This window comes from Mercenaria mercenaria, chromosome 9 (genome assembly GCF_021730395.1).
Source record: "Mercenaria mercenaria strain notata chromosome 9, MADL_Memer_1, whole genome shotgun sequence".
NCBI classification, from domain to species: domain Eukaryota; kingdom Metazoa; phylum Mollusca; class Bivalvia; order Venerida; family Veneridae; genus Mercenaria; species Mercenaria mercenaria.
In genome coordinates, this window is record NC_069369.1 from 76,783,129 (window position 1) to 76,803,033 (window position 19,905).

General features: G+C 35.5%; 1 protein-coding gene across 2 annotated transcripts in view; it reads left to right on the forward strand.

Annotated features, from left to right (window-relative positions):
* Positions 1–19,905, forward strand: part of LOC123547522 (daf-12-interacting protein 1-like) — a 115,846-nt gene that overhangs the window by 20,204 nt on the left and 75,737 nt on the right. For both annotated transcript variants that reach the window (XM_053551773.1, XM_053551774.1), the window contains exon 3: positions 10,583–10,699. In XM_053551773.1, coding sequence (XP_053407748.1) covers positions 10,583–10,699 — 117 coding nt within the window. The remainder of the gene's footprint in view (positions 1–10,582; positions 10,700–19,905) is intronic.

Consider the following 19,905-nt stretch of genomic DNA (forward strand, 5'->3'; position numbering starts at 1 on the left):
TTGCTCTGTGATGATTTCATTGTAATTACAGAACCCTGCCTTAAAAAGAATCTATTCATAGGGAGACAATATCATCTACCCCAGATTTAAAAAAAAAAACAACAACAACACTACCTTGTACTTTTTGGATTGGGGCAACCAAGAAATTTACAAAAATTCTCACATAAGTAAAAGGATTTCTTAGAGTTCTGTAATTATGAAGTAGGCTGCAAGGTTTCATTGTAACCAGGTTAAGGTAGTGGGCCTGTTATGACAATCGGCAATATTTGTTTGTTAACGTATTCTCTGGATGCGGTTTCGGCATTTTCCAGTTGTTTCGAAAAAGGAGTTTCTGTTATGGCCGAAGGATGCTGAATTTACCATCGGAGGATACGTAATCTCACGGAAATTGCGGATTAAATCATTACAGGCCAGGCATTACCTTAAATCACTGTATTATGTGCTGTAAAGCCATGTTGGTACTAATTGAACTGAAAAAATACTGTTTTCTGAGTGGTTAAATAGTGGCACAGATGGTTCTGATGTTATTTGCATTGCAAGGGAAACAAACTTGTAAGGAAGAAGAATTTTTATTGAAGAAATTTTTGAGATTTTTTTGTGTGTTAATAAATGTCTTCACCCTTACCATGCTGGACAGGATTGATTCTGCTTTACGGCACATCCATGCAGTTTGATCAAGATCTGCACTCCTTCGCCATTCAGTCAGTATTGTTTTTAAAGGTTAATAATACTTTCCAAATTGAAAGATGAAGTTCATTATAGAAATTTAGCAGGGTAAGGGTTAATCATACTTAAATGACAAGGCAGTTTTTCCTATAAAATGTTTGTTTTTTTTTAAATGCATGCACAGAGGTATGTTTAAGTGTTCTTCAGTTTTGCTGTAGTTCAGCTCTTTGACATTTAAGATAATATACCTGATTGGGACACAGTATTTAAAGATATGCTATGTCCATCTTTTGCTAAAATATTTTGTCATTAGATATTGATTTATTTTTAGAAGAGATATGTTCAACTTGGCTTAATATATAAACAAATTGATTGTGTATATGTACAGAGATTTTTTTCCTTCTTTATAAAGTACCCCTAAAAGGACCTTTTCCCAATTGAAAAATGCAGTCTTTTTTTCCCCAGTTATCATTCAAAATTCCCAAAATGACCAAATTAAGTTTGCATTTTGATGATTGCAGAAGGAAAACTTAGTTACATTGACATTCACCATGATTTAACCATTTAAATAGTTTGTTTGATGTTATTTACACGGAATTAAAGGAAAAAGCATTCTAAATGATGTTATTAATTAACTATAAAAATTCCCAATCTGAGTAAAAACCCCGCTATTTTTCCCAATTTATCCGGTACCAGACCTTTTCCTAAAAGGGCAAAAAAATCACTGATGTATATTCAGTATATTCAATTTGAAAGAGCTGCAGTCATTATTTAATGTTATCTAGTTACAGTTGTAATAAATGTTAGAGGGGTTTCAATAATAAGTGAAGTAGAAGGGTCTTGTAGAACACTTGCTTCAGGAAGAGTAGCCATAGCTGGAGGAAATCCCTATCCCCAACCCCTGAGTTCATACTGTGTTTACTTAACACGTAGTAGTACTTTAAACCTAGCACAGAGTACATTTTCTTAAATGCACGCATGTTTATTCCATGTTTATGTGTAATTGTAAGACATTTGGGCAGAATATGTCTTAAAAAGAGCAGTGAGACAATGCAATACCAGATGCAAAGTTTGTGTTAAAGGAGGTTAAAATTTATATTCTTTTCATGAATCATTGAAATTTAAAGTATAAGTCTGCCGTAATTCTGAAAAAAAAAGAGAGCGTTATCTTAAGTGTTTCCATATTTTGCTAGGATGCCCCTGTGTATCGATTGTGCGACAGTAGCTTCTCCCCAGTACTATATGGACCTGGCATTGATTTTCTAGTTCGCCCCACTGACATTGCTGCTGGAATAATGACAAGAATCAATTCTCTTTGCCTTCAAGCTAGATTCCTTGATTTTTCACTGAAACATTTTAGCACACAATGAAATGGCAGAATTTTGATTTATGTTCAAATAGCTTCAGCTGAATGTTGGAAAATTACAAAGTAATAATACAGACAATCACAGCTGGTTTGTTTTTATGGTAATTTTAACCTTGTAGTGAATGTTTTCATTTACAGTAACTGTTGGGTTTTATGTATATTAAGCTGTAAAACATAGATCTATATCTTCCTCTGTTGCTGGTTTCTAACAGTGTTCATTTGTATATGCTGGGTTAGCTCAGTTGGTCCAGCACAAGACTGTCTGTCATTAGGTTGAGAGTTTGATCCCCAGTCAAGGCGAAGTTTTTGCTCAGGATGAGCTATTGTGATAACCTTTCGTTGGTCGTCATCAGTCTGACTAAAGTACATTTCCAATTAACAGTACGCACATTGGATCTGAAGAAGTGCTATTGATAGCCTCTTTCTGGTGACCCTTCCGCTAGCCAATCAGAGTCTTACTTACAACATTTTGTATGTGAAAGTAGAAGTTTAAAAAATCTATATTTAGCCTGGGTTTTTCATATTTACAATTCTTATGACGACCACATTGCAACTAAGCCCTCGTGTTTTGAGAGAAATCATATGTCATGGTACGGACTTGGTCATATAAGGAGCCAGACAGCCGGTTAGCTCAGTCGGTAGGGCACTCGCCCTGTAAGCGAGGGGTCCTGGGTTAGAGCCCTGGATTGACTGCACATTTTTCTCACCCTTTGACATTCGACGCTATTTTGATGGTTCAACCAAATGCTTGTTGAAGCAAGTCGTCTGATTGGTTCAAATAAAAATTTGTTTGTTTTTTTTGTTTTGGGTTTAATGCCGTTTTTCAACAGTATTTCAGTTATGTAACGGCGGGCAGTTAACCTAACCAGTGTTCCTAGATTCTGTGCCAGTACAAACCTGTTCTCCGCAAGTAACTGCAAACTTCCCCACATGAATTATCAGAGTTAGAGGACGAATGATTTCAGACACAATGTCTTTTATCAAATCGTCACAGAGAACATACGCCCCGCCCGGGGATCAAACTCGCGACTCAGCGATCTGTAGACCAACGCTCTCCCTACTGAGTTAAGCAGGCGGGCTATAGATTTGCGAAAATGAAAATAGCAATATTGGAAATCCAAAATATACAGAAGACGAATGTGAATGGGTCATTCTCAGATCTTTTAAACGTTGATCAAATACTTTAGTCAGATTGTGGTCGTCATGTGCTGTGCTTTGTTTTGCTATCTGCACTGTGGAGGTTTTTGGCCCAATGTTAACAAAACTTGTACAGAATGTTTCCTTTACAAAAACTGGGACAATGATTAAAATATTTGTGAATGCTAGAGGCTATATTTTTCTTAATTTGTGTGAATATTAAATTTTGTCTTTTTGAACTCTTTGTCAGCTTTAAAACTGGGTTATCTTAGGTAAAAAACTAGGTCCAGGGCTTGACAAATCCGCTTGTCTGTCGTAAATACGGGTAGAAATCGGCTCCGAGCGAGTGGAACTTGCAGTAGTACTTGTCCTGTAGGACGATTGTGATTTTTGACCAAAAATATAATAAAACTAATTAAAACATAGCTGAAAAATCTTGTCTGAAATATTTATCTCTTTTAAAAAGTAGGTCGGGTATGAATCTGCTTTGTCAAAGATGAAATACTAGGTCACTATGCCAATTGACAGAAAAGCCATGTTAAAACTTTACAAGAAACATTTTCTGCCTGATCTTGATAAAAGTTTGTCCGGATATTTGCCTTTATAAAGTGTATGGTAAGTTTGAAACTAGATCATGTGTAGAAATACTAGGTCATTAATAGATATGGCCCAAAAACAGGACCTCTGTGCAAAGCTCTGTATTTGTTACCAGAGAGCTTTGTACAGAGGTGCTGTTTTTGGGCCATATATGGTCACTCAGTCAGATCATAGAAACTTTTATTTATAGCAGTGGCGATTTCAGCTAAGATTATAGCAGCGGTTATTTCATAGTTGTGGTGATTTGAGCTAGGGATAATACGGTAGTTATGGAAACTGGGGAAAGCATTGCCCATCTGTCCCTTGATAATGATACAATTTTTTTCCTGACTGGACTGCTGTTTGTTGAGCTGCCAAATACATTTCAGACCAAAATGGAATGCTGTAATCTTGCAATGCTAGACTACATAGATTTCAAAGATAAAAAATCTTTGAGAAAAGGCAGAATATCAGCAACATGGGAAAACTCAGTCTCACAAACACTTCAGAAGTTTGAGATGGACTTTTAGAGGGCCATAGCAATAATGAGCTCATTTCATCTAAGAATCTGTTTTGACTGATGCTAGTTGTAACTTTGCAAATTTGGGATGCCAAACAAGGATTTTGCACCATTGCAATTGTTTTGTGGCCATTGCCTTGATGATACCATTTTTATTTTGTATTAAGCGTAATTTGTGAATTTTTTGTTGAAGTATCATTATTATGTGCTGACAGTAATTGTTTGAGTTTAACTGTCTTTCTTCAATTCTATGCCATAGCTTAAGGTTTAGGAATATATTATCAAAACACAGAAATATTTGGCAAACAAACATTCTTTTAACCAACAATCTACCTATCCATTACATGTTCTACTGTACTGTCCCGTACGACTGGATACTAAAATATTCTCAAAAAGTGCCCCCCTATAAAAATTAATGCCATTTTTAAAGAAATTAAAAATAAACAGTTGTTGAAAAGTACATTCGACTTAGATATGTGAACTTTCAGCACTGGGACATTATTACAAATGTATCAGAACCAAGGTATGTATGTATCTTTCAAAATGGAGAGTTCTTATAGGCGTTGAGTCTGAAAGTGTGTCCACTTTATGCAGTCCTTTTCAGGAATACACTGCATAATATATCAGTTAATTGACAATTTTTTTTAGAGTAATATACATGTTTTATTTGTTGTTCAAATTTCATGTAAAACAACCCTTTCTTTCTATGATTTGGTGTTTTCTTTTTTTCCCCTCAAAATATGGGGCTAACAGTAACTGTTGTAATATGATTAATGTGTTGGCAACACATGTCCACTAAGAATTATATTGTAATAGGCCTAGACACTTCGAATCAGTTGGATTTATTGTTCTGATAGATAATGGCAAAGATGATTAAAAATTAAGGGTTCAAGAACCTGTCATTATGGGTCTGAAAAATAGCCTATTTGTGAATGGCAAGATCTTTCCTTTTGATCCTTTTAAATGTGGCAGTAGTGTTCTTTTTTTCTTGTATTCTCAGGCCTCTCCTATTCAACACACTCCTTTACACCTGTATGTATCTGTATACATGTACAATCAGTTAGTGTGTGTGTGTATTAGCATGTTTACACCATAGAAAGTAGTCCGGCAATGGGGGGCTTTCTCAAAACATACTTTTCTGGTGATAAAGTTGATTGACCTAGTTTTACAAATTTTGTATATGACAACACAAAGCAAGTTGCTAGACTTCTTTAGATATATGGGAGATTGAGCTATTAATAGGCTAGTTTTATAAAATGAGCAACATCTTTGCTAAAAACGAGCAGTGATCTTTATTTTAGGTTGTTCTTGGAGGTTTGATAAAAACTTATATTGAAGTCAGTTTGTATGATTATTGAAAATATTTTTTGTAAGACAGGTACTGGTAAAATCATAATAAGTCCTGAATTACAAGTTGTTTATCATATTAAGGGGACGCATATTGCTACATTCACAGTTCATATAGCAATGCGGAAGGGGTGCATATTCAAGAAATCGATGGTGGGAAAATAAAAAACATATTCCTAAACTGATGTAATACTGATGGACACCTGTAATATTCAGTATTTTGTGGATAAGGATGTGGTACTATGAATGTAATAGGAAAACAGAGGTCTTTGTGAAAGTACATTCAACACAAAATATTAAGCTTTTGTATAAGGAAAAAACAGGTTTTTTACAATAACAGTGTTCCAAATAATGTTGAAGGGATGAGATTTTCTTTCTAACACACCAGGTTTGCTTAAACATGTAAAAATTTAACGCCACGTCTGTTCATCTCGGGATGGATGCCATATTTGTCATTGATAAAAAATGTAAACAAAAAAATCAGAGAGGGATTAGCATTGCATGACATTCTACACAATGAATACCTTAGAACAGATATCTAAGATGCTACACAGGTCAGGCGGGTTAAATGCATAATGTCGATCACTTGAAATTCATCTTGAAAAGGTGGTTAATTTTAGTTTGTTTACATGGTTTTTAATTTTCCCACAACTTCTCGGCGATTCACTGCAAATGTATTACTGCGCCGGACGAAAGGTAACTCTAATAAACAACGGGAGACAACTTAGGTGTCAGCACGTGTACGATTTTTAAAAAAACATGTCGATGATTATAATTTCTTATCAAATAATGAATCCTATTCAGATATTCGTCTTTAATATTAGAAAATTATTAATTTCTTTGGACATTTGTCAAATAATATTACTTACAGTAGACTACTTTGCGCATCAAACTGGTTTCCGCTTCAGTTGTGAGGCACTCTCGTTATACTTTTTGACAACAATAACAAAACACAAAATGAATCAATAAAGTCACTTATAAACCGACTGCTACTTAAATCAGTGTAAGTAAAGTTGTTGTTACAACATTATACATGTTTGTTAGGTTATGAGATAAAGTTTATCTTGAACTGCATAATCCATTAATTACGTTTAGATGATATTGCATTTACAACTTGAACTTATTTGACCCCGTTTTTTTACGTGAATGACAGCATTCTCGTGCAACTCGTGCAAACAGAATTATGAAAAGTATGGTGGAGAATTCAAGGACAAATTATAAATGACATTAAAGTGGGGATAACTGTATATTCGTCCAGTTTTGATCATTGACATTCCTGCTGTTTATTAGTAACTTTTGAAATTAGAATGTGCTTGCAATATACACATTGATTGGACCTCTCAACCAAATTTCATACCTTATTTTGGGATTTTTAAGACAATACAATTCAAAAGTTTGTTGAATGTGTTTTGATATTTAAGTGCATTGTAGTTCATGAATACCAAGTTAAAAATTAATAATGGCAACATTTCTAGGCCTTTATTGTAAGCCACTAGACTTCTGTAACGATAAATGTTTAATGTATTAAGGGGAATATACTCTTTTAGTTTTGTAATGTGGCATTCCTTGACCACCGTATCTTTTCTTATGCACTACTTTGTAAACAAACTAAATAATGTGTTTTAGCTCACATATGCGAAATGAAAAGCAAGACAGTGAACTTATTTCACATTCTTTCTTTAAATTAGAATCTGTAGGACATTGATAAATGTTTGGACAAAGTGAAGCACTATTATTTTCGCACCAAAAAGTCTTAATTGTTGACTTTGAATGTACACAAGTCTAATGTAATTCAACAATAACTTTCTGTTTCGTTTTTCTCATTTTTATAGCACCTGTTACAAAGTTCAAGGTTACTTTTGTGATCGCGTTTTGTTCCGGATTCTTAACCCCCCCCGTTTTCTGTCGTCAAGTATGCGTCCCGTAAGTTTTTGCTTTGCACTTAGAGGTTACATTTTCATGGGTCATCTTAGAAGTTGGTCAGGAATGTTAATATGAATCTTAGAAGTTCGAAACTAGTCACGTACCATAAAAACTATGGTCGTAGGTCTAAATAGAAAACCTTGTGACTCTCTAGAGGCATTATTCATAAGGCTTCGTTAAAATTGGTTCAGAATTACCGTTGATGATTTCTAGGTCAGTTCGAATGGGTCCGTGGTTCAAAAATTTGGTATTAGGTCTTTTACATGAAAATACCTTTACATCTCTAGAGGCCATGTTTTCATTCAGAATTCTCTGTAAATGGTCAGATGACACTTGATGATATCTAGGTTCAAGATTCGAAATGGGTCAGTAAGGGTCAAAAACTAGGTCAGTAGGTCTAAAAATTGCTAAAAACTTGTGACTTCAACATTTTTCTTAAATGTCTTCTTAAAATGGCTGAAGATTCACCTTATAACTATGGTAGTTCGAATTAGTAGCTGGGACGTTAAAAAAGAGTCAGATCTAAAAATAGAAAAACCTTGTGGACCCTGTCAGAAGCATATTTTTCATGAGATCCAGAAAATTAGTACAATGTTCCCTTGAGAAATCATGGAAGTTCGAAATGGGAATTGGGGTCAATATAGTAGTATCTAAAAATATAACTTGTCGCAACTTCAGAGGCCATATTATTCTAAAATATTTCATGAAAATTAACAGAATGTTACCTTGATGATATCAACTATTAACACTGTGTCAGTGCGGCAAAACTAGGTCAGTAGTCTAAAATAGGAAAACCTGTGATTACTTAGAGGGTGCATTGTTTCAAATGGACTTCATTAGAAATTGTCAGTTTTACTCGATATCATGTAAGTTTGAATATGGGCACGTGCGGTTTAAACTAGGTCAGTAGGATCTTAAATGGTAACCTTGTGACCTCTCTAGGGTCATATTTCATGAGATCTCTGATTATGTCAGAAGTTCACCCTGAACTAAGTCAAGTTTCGAACTGGGTCACGTTGGGTTGAAAAACTGGTCATGTTCAAAACATTAAAAACCTTGTGACCTCTAGAGAGCATAATTCTCAACAATTTATAAAATTTGAGATGTTCAGCTTAGTTATCTAGAGTCAGGTTTGTAACTTTCAATGTGCGTCAAAAATTTGAGTCAAGTGAATGTAAATAAAAATAACTTGTTGACCTCTTAAGCCATATTTTCACGATATTTCATGAAAATTGGGAGAATGTACCAACTGAGATCTAGGTCAAGTTTAAAAGTGAGCAAAAGCCCAACAAAACTAGGCTTAGGATTCAATTTGAAAAACCTTGTGAACCTCTAGTGGCATTTTATCAATGGCTCATGAATACATTGGTCAGAATTTTTATCTTGATTAATTAAGAGTCACGGTCTTTCAAAAATTTTTCACTATGTCAATATAGAAGATAATGACATCATACCAGTCTTAGGATCTGTGATCACTCACTGGGATGGTAAGATTGACCCATTGGGCCCATTTCCACTTTGTGAGCAATTCACTGTGTACTATTAACATTGAAACATTTTTCATTCAAACCTTGTACTTTTTTGCCAGGTGAAATTTTATCTATACCCACATTTTCTCAATTTCAAATTATCGTCCCTTAATGGGTTTCTCTTCTCTTGCAAGTTATGTTGATAAACACTTGAATCAAAGCAGGATTTTAGGGTTTTAAATATCTTACACTCTTGAAAAATATGGTGGATAAGTAAACTTCACTCAACAAAAATGAAATAAAAACATTTGACATTAAGCTCCATTACAGGCTGCAGTCTTTCTTGTTCAGCAATAACAGGTTATAAAACAAGTTGCGTTGTTTTTTTTCCTTTTTTTAAATTTAAAAATTTTTTGTTTTTGTTTTTTTTTCATAAAATACGCATTACAAGTAACACAGGACCTGGTTTCTTTCAGAATGGTCTACTGTAAATACCAGTACAATGGCAGTCTTGTTTTAATGATACTAGAAGTGATGAAACACCAATATAAATGTCTTTTTAGTATACAGCAAAATTCTCTGAAGAAAAGTGTACTTTAAAATTAAAGGTCATTTATAAAATGACTTAAAATGGCATTGAAGCAATTGTATAACAGTAATGGTAGTACAGATTATGATATGCATGGGAACTTATACAGGGGCAAAAGCACTCCTGGAAAATCAGTACACTGGCACAGTAGGCACAGGACAGGAACAGAAGGGAAAAGATGGATAAAGAAAATGATAAATACATCCTTTTCCCTGTCAGAAAAAGTTCAATTTGAGGAATTATCTATGAAGTTGGAAACTGAAATTCATATATGATTAGCCAAAAACTACTGTATTCCAGCAAAAAGCTATGCAAATGCTGCACATTATTAGTAGAAAATATGTTGATGAAAGACTTAAACTAGTGGGGCATACTAATACAAAAATATGTATTTACTGATTGTGTAGGCATGAGCAGTTTACTGAGAAAAAACAACAACAGCTATGACAGAGCATGTTTTGGACTTATGTGTGGTGCTCTGGTTCCTAAGAAATGACATTATAATATAGAATTATTGTGTTTTGTACTCATATTTCATGATTTTAAGATTTATAATTATAGAGTCTGACACACTCTTGGGCCTCTGTGGCTGAAGGGCCTTCCTGCTGGTTTCGAAACCCTGCAAGCGATGTTGAACTCTTCACTTGGATGAAGTCATCCGCATGAGAGGAGAACCTGGTCCCATGTTCGAAAACATTATCGATCTCAACTGAGTTTGAGATTGAAATCTTAATTACAAATTTTACTAGAACTTCAAGATTCAATTCCAGTTTAGACTGACAATCAGTACTGAAATATTCATTAAATTAACATTTAATTTTGAACATGCAATTTAAATGTAAATGACAAATAAAGTTTTATTATCAAACTCAGCTGAGACTGAAATTGTTTTGGTGAACATGGGACATGGAGTCACCAAAACTGTGAGAGTTGTTGTGACTGACAACTAAGCAAAACAAACAATTTGATATTGTTCTGTATAATTTCAGAGTTTTCGAGCTGTGGTGGACAAGGCTGGTTTGGCAGGATGTAAGAGAAAGCCAGTGGAATTCCTTGTTGACAGATTTCTAGGACTTGTTGAAGAGAAAGAGATACAGATCTTTCAGGTATATTTTTTTGCCTTTGAAGCTCACCCGAGTACAAGGTCTTTAAAGAGAACTACTGTGATCACTCACTGGCTGATGTAAGTTCCCCATTTGCCCATTTACCCACATTTTCCTTTAAACAACATTACCTGTGAAACCATTTGGTGGAAATTGTTTCATAAAGCTGACACTGGTAAACAGTCTGCCAGTAGATGAAAATGTTTTATCTTTTTCCAAGACAGAACTCAAAAAAACTCATTTTAGTGCCGTGTAATATTTCTGGAAGACGAAGACTATGGGCACTAAACACCTTAGGAGGACAATAGTGATAAAAATCAGTTGTTTACCTTCAATTTTTAAACCAGGTAAACTAGAAGGAATAATTTGCAGCTATAAATATTAGGATATGAAAAATGTAAATGAACTTTTTTTATGATTGAAATAATGTTTTGCTGAAACTGATGTGTTAATTGAAGTGAATAGCAGTTTATCCACTAATCGTTCACAAAAAAAGCCAGAGGGATCTAATTTTGTCCACTTCAAGCTGGTCTTGATGTTGGGATTAAATTTTTATGCCCCTGAATGGTGGCATAGTTTTCAGCTGTCCATCCGTTCGTTCGTTCGTTCGTCACAATGTCAACTTGTTGCATGAAGGCACTTTACTCGCGAACCACTGCACCCAGGATCTTCAAACTTCACATGCTGATAGTACTTATTGAATACACGACCCCTACTGACTTTGGGGTCACCAGGTCAAAGGTCAAGGTCACAGGGGCCAATGTTAACTTTTTGCATGAAGGCCTTTTACTCGCGAATCACTGCACCCAGGACCTTCAAACTTCACATGCTGATAGTACTTATTGAGTACATGACCCCAACTGAATTAAGGGTCACCAGGTCAAAGGTCAAGGTCACAGGGGCCATGTTAACTTTTTGCATGAAGGCACTTTACTCGCGAACCACTGCACCCAGGGCCTTCAAACTTCACATGCTGATAGTACTTATTGAGTACACTACCCCTACTGACATTGGGGTCACCAGGTCAAAGGTCAAGTTCACAGGGGCCAATGTTACTCGCGAACCACTGCACCCAGGATCTTCAAACTTCACATGCTGATAGTACTTATTGAATACACGACCCCTACTGACTTTGGGGTCACCAGGTCAAAGGTCAAGGTCACAGGGGCCAATGTTAACTTTTTGCATGAAGGCCTTTTACTCGCGAATCACTGCACCCAGGACCTTCAAACTTCACATGCTGATAGTACTTATTGAGTACATGACCCCAACTGAATTAAGGGTCACCAGGTCAAAGGTCAAGGTCACAGGGGCCATGTTAACTTTTTGCATGAAGGCACTTTACTCGCGAACCACTGCACCCAGGGCCTTCAAACTTCACATGCTGATAGTACTTATTGAGTACACTACCCCTACTGACATTGGGGTCACCAGGTCAAAGGTCAAGTTCACAGGGGCCAATGTTAACTTTTTGCATGAAGGCACTTTACTTGGAACCACTGCACCCAGGACCTTCAAACTTCACATGCTGATAGTACTTATTGAGTACATGACCCCTACTATCTTTGGGGTCACCAGGTCAAAGGTCAAGGTCACAGGGGCCAATGTTTGCTTTTTGCATGAAGGCACTTTACTCGCGAACCATGGACCTTCAAACTTCAGATAGTACTTATTGAGTACACGACCCCTATTGACTTTGGGGTCACCAGGTCAAAGGTCAAGGCGCTGCGGGGGGGGGGGGGGGGGGTGCTATCAACACCAGATCAAGTCATCTACAAATATCATCCCCAAAACACTCTAGTACTATCACATCTGCTGCATCACCTACAGCTGTTAGTAATACTGCATTAGTTTCAGTTTCCTTCATTTTGTCCCAAAATTAGTAATTTACAATGCTTTTCCCCCCATTTTACTGGATCTGGTACCATCCCCAAAACTTGAAAAAAAAATCTGTGATAAGATGGTGATAAAAATTGAAAAAAAATATGTCTGATGATGTTTCCTCCTATTCTACTGGTCTGATTTAAAAATAATACCAAAATCTTCTTTTGGTAACCCTCTTCAGATTAGTTAGGTTTGTCATAACAAGGGTTACCAGAATATTTTATTTACAGACTGTAGGCCAACTAGTTTCTTGGATAACCGTTTATCAAAAGTTTATTTTCTGACACAAGGCCTTTTACAAGCACACTGCCACAGCATTCTTTCCACTTAGTCTTGCAGCAGTTTTTGGATTCGATTTGTGTAGATTTTTTTTTCATATGTAAAATCTGCCAAAAAAAGCAAATGAGGAAAATTGAAGTTTACAGACCTTGTTCCCATACTTTACATAGACCGCGGATCTGTTTTTCTTGATAACAAACCAAAGTAGATGGCACCCGGCCAGATACTCCAATTTTAGCATAGTTTTTTTTTGGTATGTTGTGGTGGATTATTATGGAAAGGGTTTAATTTTTTTGTGCTGGATCATTTATGCATGACTGTATCAAGTTTATAGTAGACTGAAACCTCCATCAATCAAGTTAGTATTGATTCTTTAGGGACACTGAATCTGAATATTCTGGAGAGGACTGGACCAATGGATATATAAAAAAAACGGCCTTTGTATTTACCATTTCCTTAGGTCATTGTCCCTGGTCAGATTAATAAGTGAATATTCTGAAGGAGAGATATGAATTGCAAATTGCAGTCTTTGACCGCATTTTTTTTTAGTGGAAGTAATGGAAATCTTGCTCTTGGTTGTTGGTCAGTGTTGGAATAGTGGTGTCTGTATTGTAAGAGGAAGTGAGTTTGAACCCCAGGCTTACATTACTTCTGTCTGTTTAACAGTATGGCATAAACTCATATAGTCTTGAACAAATAACTACAAAAGTAGGTAGCATTTGAGTATGCCTGCAGCTTACCTTATCTTGAGCAAATTTCTCTACTGTCGTTTGTAAGATATGAAGTTTATCTTAAGTGCACGCGATTTCAATTCGGGGTATTAGGGTCTCAGCAAGGTTTGAATCATGACTGGTTAGTAAATGCCGCAGAGAAATATATTCTGCTTGGTAATCAGTTTGCGGAAGACAGATTGTAAAAATGTTAATATTTTAATTGCTTCATGCAAATGTTTCCGTAGAAACGGAAACAAAATTCATCAATCAGAAGAATTTGCATTAAATACTGATTCTAATATTGTGACTAAATACGGGACCAGCTGCGGCAAAAAGTTGCAGATTACTGGTATCTGCAAAAACTGAGCGCAGATGCAAACTGTGTCCTAGAAATGGGAGAGAAGAGGAAATCAATAAGAAATTAGAGCACAGTCTCCCAGCAAGTAAATTTTGAAACCTGGAAACACAGAATCTTGATTTAATTAAAGTCGCTATACTACACTTTGTAGCCAGAGTTGTCTGTAAACAAAAGCTTTTATTTCTCGTCTGAACCAAATTTAAATTTAGAACTGTATATGTTCGTTTACGGGGAATTTTATGACTGTTGTAAAATTACGAAGTTCTGATTTAGGAAGGACAGTTTTTCTCCAAAATTTGGGTCGAGGCATGTTATTTAATTTATAGCAAGACCGGCAGGTGCTGAAAAATTCTTTGGATGTCTTGAAGTTCAGATTCTTTTTCCCATTTTGCTCTTATCTTCGAGTAAGTTGTGTCTTGAAGTATTCCTATTTTGCTTTGGTTCATGTTAGGGTCCAGTTTTGATGGTAACCATTCCATTTGAAATTTTCACTACCAGAAGGAGCATTGGCACTATTTATCTTCTTGAACTGCTTGTAGTCTGGAAATTCTTTCTTTTGTCTGGAAAAGGCTGGTTTATATTTGTCAGCTTCGCTATCAGTGTGGATATAGAAACAAATTTCACCTCTATTCACTTACAAATTGTTCTATTGTCCCCTCGGAGGGAAATATGATCTATAGATGTAATTTTTGCCAGTATATTTTTGTGCTAGCAAATGGTAGCTTGCTGAGGTTTTGACAGTGATATACGACTACACTGGTTTTCTTGACAGAAATATGAATAATTGTCAGTATACTTAGAGCAGCTGTATCATGTATGATATCCCACCCTTTCAAATGATTGTATCTGAAATACTTGAAGCCTCATGATATGCCCACTTACATTAACCAGTTGTAGCCCACAACCTTTGTTCTGACCCAAATGGCCTATAATACTGTGATTCATTGGCATACATTTTTGTGGTTTTTAGCCAGAATGGCCCCACCACCTATGTCATGGTTCACTCGCTTTTAAAATATAGCAAATTCATTTGGATATTTATAGGCATAAACTTCTTGGCCTTGTATTTTTAACATAAATCTTTTTTGTTTGGTCCAAAAATCTTTTAAGTGGGACTGTACAAATTCATAGATTTCTACTCCTAAAAATATGATTGACAGTAGCCTTGTGTGGTCATTGGGATAATATTTTGTGGACCAACAAAAACATTTGATATCTGAGAAAGTTGCTTATTCTCCAACCCCTCCCCCTCCCAATCCCCCTCAGTCCCGTGTAGTGAAAAATTTTGATTTCACAGGACCTACTGATTTTAATATTTTTGCAGTGTTTGTTCAAAACTTGGTGCTACTAAAGTAACATTTTAAAAATTGTACCCCAAATTAAAAGCATTCTTCCAAAATTTTTGCATATTTTACCACAAAAATTTGCACTTTCTTGTATGCAAAGCATGTCAAACTGATGGGATATTGAAAGCTATAGATTGAAAATTTCCTAAGTTAGCTGCTAATGGTTTTGCAGCCTGCTAGTCTTCAGTTTTGATCAGCTGCTTTTTAAGTTGATTAGAAATGTCAGTTACCCATTATCACTAAACTTGTTTTTGATTTTTTTTTGCTTTTAATATTGTGTATGATTACACACATTAGCAACAAAGTGCAACTAAACCAGCTTGACAACTGGTATACAAATAGGCGACTACTTTTGAATGAATTTCCATACTTGTTCTGAATTTCTCTCATTTGGGATCTCGCATAATTCCCAAGTCTTCAGTTAAACTATGAATTAAGAGGTTGCCAGTCAGATTCTTGTACCTCAGATTTGCTAGATACTTGCGGAGAACCATCACTATTGTTACAAAATATAGGATGCCCGTACACTTAGATCAGTAGGGAGAGCACAGATCTATGGATTAAGGGTTGTGAGTTCGATCCTTGGGCTAGGCATATTCTCTTTGTGATGATTTGATAAAAGACATTGTGTCTAAACTCATTAGTCCTCTACCTCTGATTCATGTGGGCAAGTTGGCAGTTACTTGTGGAGAACAGGTTTGTATTGGTACAGTGTCCAGGAACACTGGTTAGGATAACTGTCGGGCTTTTACGTAACTGAAATACTGTTGAAAAATGGCGTTAAACTCAAAGCAAACTTGAAAAAGAACCTAAAGGAATGGATAAAAAAATCAAAAATACTGACCTTGATTTATGTAAATTGTCAGCTATTGGCAAAACTTTCATTGCTGTGAGTGAGACTTACAAAGAACTCATTCATTTTTTTTCAATTGATGTTTTACCTTGAATGAAATACTGATAACTAGTATTTATAATAATCTCTGTCAGGTTAAAATGTGGTTTTATAAAGTTAGTTTACCTGTATTTTATTTCATGAATATAGAAGCTTGAGATGCCCCCCAATTCCTAACATAAAATGATTTATTATCAGTCATAAATAGGCAAACAGAGATCTTCTCCAACCTTTTGATCTCTTACAGCAAATATTGATATAAGTACCTGGGGGTACCTGTCTTTGTTGTCAAGTTATTAGGTTGATGTAATGTTCAAATCAACATTGTTGATCGAACCTTGAAAGTTTATGACACTTTTCGACTATATATAGGGAAAAGAAATAGTAATTTCACTTTTTCGTTAAATGTTTGCTTCACTAAGAAACATCAAGCTAGGACAAAATATGTGGTAATCAGGGTGTTGAAATTTTAGCTCGATTACTTGAAGCATAAGGATGGTTCCCGACATTTGAGTTCTTGTTGCATGTTAAGATTTATAACATGCGTTTTAATTCGGCTTTGTCTTTGTAGAACTGCTGCTGCTCTTCACTTTAAGACTTATCTTGGTAAGGGACCAACATACCCCAAAGGTCAAGGTCACCTGAATCAGAAATTATAAAGTTGTTGATTAACGTTTTATTGAATGGTCCTCAGTTTCACTGTATGTGACTTACATTTCTTCAAAATCACACGAGCCCTTTTCTTCATAAGAGGAAATAGGGATCCCAAAGATTAAGGTCAGGGAATAAAAGTTTGTGTCTTAGCCTCAGAATGCTTGTTTTTGTCATAATTTTTCTGTTACCCTATATTGTTTCTTCATACTCCTTTAAATTTAAAGACTAAGTGTTAAGATTCATGAGTGGTGAAATTTGGAATTAAACTAGAAATCTAAATTTTGGGTTTTAATGCCCACTGGGCATAGAGAGATTGAACTGTCTGTCTGTTTGTCGTCAGAAGGAACCAGACATTTACTATTTCGCCTACAGCCCACATTAATGACACAATTTAGTTCTAACTCATACTCAACAATCCTTGTGGCAAGGCCAACAAACTGACATATTTATAGATGACCATGTACCTCATATGACCTTCACCTTCAAACTTAAAACCTTAAAAAAGCAACATTTAATGGTCCTACAGCTGGCATAAACAACCTAATTTATTTAATAATCACACTCATTAAACCTTGTAGCAAGACCTACAAACTGACCTAACATAGATGACCTTGACCTGCATATGACCATCACCTTCAAACTTAAAACCTCAAAAAACAACTTTCTGAGTAACCAGATTTTACCATTTTGGCTGTAACAGCCCACAAAAAATGACCCACTTTTGTTCATACTCACTCCCAACAATCCTGGATGCAAGACCTACAAACTGACCTATATATAGATGACCTTTATCCTCTAGATATGTTATCCTCAAATGACCTTCTAATTCAAACTTTAAACTTTAATAAACAACATTTTAGGTCCTACAGGCAACATAAATTACCCCATTTAAGTAATACTTGCACTCAACAAACCTTGTGGCAAGACTTAAAAACTGACCTATATATGTAAATGACCTTGACCCTCATATGATCTTCACCTTTAAACTCAGGGGCCGAGTTATTAAAGTCACTGACTTCAAGTCACTTGCCCCTAACAATTATGGTGTTGAACCTCACTCACGTTGAATTCTTCATGTGAGGAAGCCATCCAGCTGGCTTACAGAAGGTCGATGGTTCTATCCAGGTGCCCTGCCCGTGATGAAAGAATGCATGGAGGGGCACCTTGGGTCTTCCTGCACCATCAAAGCTGAAAAGTGGCCATATGACCTAAATTATGTTGGTGTGACGTTAAACCCAACAACAAAGCAAAATCACCTTTAAACTTAAAACCATCAGAAACAGCATCTTTGGTCATTCACCTGGGGGGCATGATTTTGACTTTTGAAAATGCAGCTCCTTGTCGCGTCTTATTTTCAGATCAACATAAGTCTGTATAAGGGACATGGGACAGATCTATGGATATTGTACAAAATCTATAATGGCAGAAGTAGGTTTCATTAATTATTGAAATAGAATGTGGAAGTTTCAGAGTGGGGTCTGTACCCATTTAGAACTTCACTTGCTACAGAAAAGAAGCGGGCATCAGACCAGTATAGCTCTGAGAAATCTCCGTCCCTCTGGCTCTTGATGAAACCCCCGAGAATATTGAAATATGAATGGGGATATGTAATCAAACAAATGCTCTGTTCGATGGTTTATATTTTATTTCATAGTACATGTTTTTATACCATTTTAAGATCATAAACATCTGTTACCAGACAATAAATGCCTGTCATATAAGCCTTTACAAGATATTGTGGATACAGATCAATATATATAGGATCAAGTCAGGAATATATTGCATGTTTTAGGCTCATCAGGACCCTGTATATGATAGAAGAGTAAATTGTACATAGCTGCCATGCATAGAGGGACTAGTGGCCACGAGTATGATCCTGTGCTCTTCTAACTGTCCTGTGTATGGGTGCTTTCTACCTGGCAACCTAAAGAGCCAGATGAATCTTCTAGAATTGGAGTACGCTCACCTCGTCCAGCTATCTCATTATTGACATTCTGCTGGAGGAGTTGCCCATACCGGTAACCAGCAACTAATATACTATGCCATACATGTGTCAATACAAATTCATTGATTTTACAACCTCTGTATTAGTTACCTCCCTTCCTCCATACTATAGGATGAAGATATCGGTTAATTATATCATCTATATTCGCACTTTATACTTTTCCCTCAGGTGTGCAACAGTTGTTTTTCGTTAATGTTGTAGTAAGGTAAAAGAAGGTATGATTAATAAAGTTTTTATGTTATATGTTCTGAAGTTCATAAAATGTATTACTATTTAGACTTTTAAGAAACTAGTGGTAATTTCCATTTTAAGGCAATTTAGATGTAACATATTTTTTGCTCATTATCACCAAATAAAATATAGTTATATATTATATCAGTCAGTGAAAAAAACTTTTTAAATTAAAATTCTCTGTTTGGAAATTGACAAGATGTGATGTTTGGATGATCTCACGTTTTGACACTTTATTTGGCGACATTGTAAATAATAAGAAATTTGCGCTCTGGTAAGAATGAAAAGGCAATTTTGTTAAAATCTTATCTAGCCGCGGGGAAACTAAATTAGTTTTGCATGAATGTATTTAGGGTTATCTTGTAAACAGAGTAAAAATATAAAAGACTTTCTTTGTGCTTAAGACATTTAAGTACACCTCTTAAGGAATGTTTTGAAATTGATTTAGATCTTTTTTTTCTAAGTCTTTGTAATTGCGTGTTTGCTTATGAAAAGGCGGTTTTACAAAATTTCAAAGCTATTAACACAAGAGTACAAAAACAGCAAATATTGACGCAGTAAAGTTGTGCAAATATCCATTTTTCAAAATTTGTCCTCATTTTAAGCTGAAGCCTGGATTTATCGATCGAAGTTGCAAAAAAACGCACAAAAACCCCCCCAAAAAACAACAGACTGCTTCTTAATAAAATTACCAGTCATCTTTGAAGATTTAGATGTCTTTGGGAGCAGTACAGATATGCCAGACGAGGTCTTAACAAATATGAAAACCATTTTAAGGCCTTAAAAATTCATAGCATGACTGTTTTCACTGTAATGTAATTTTTTTTCTAAATGATGATATAGTTTG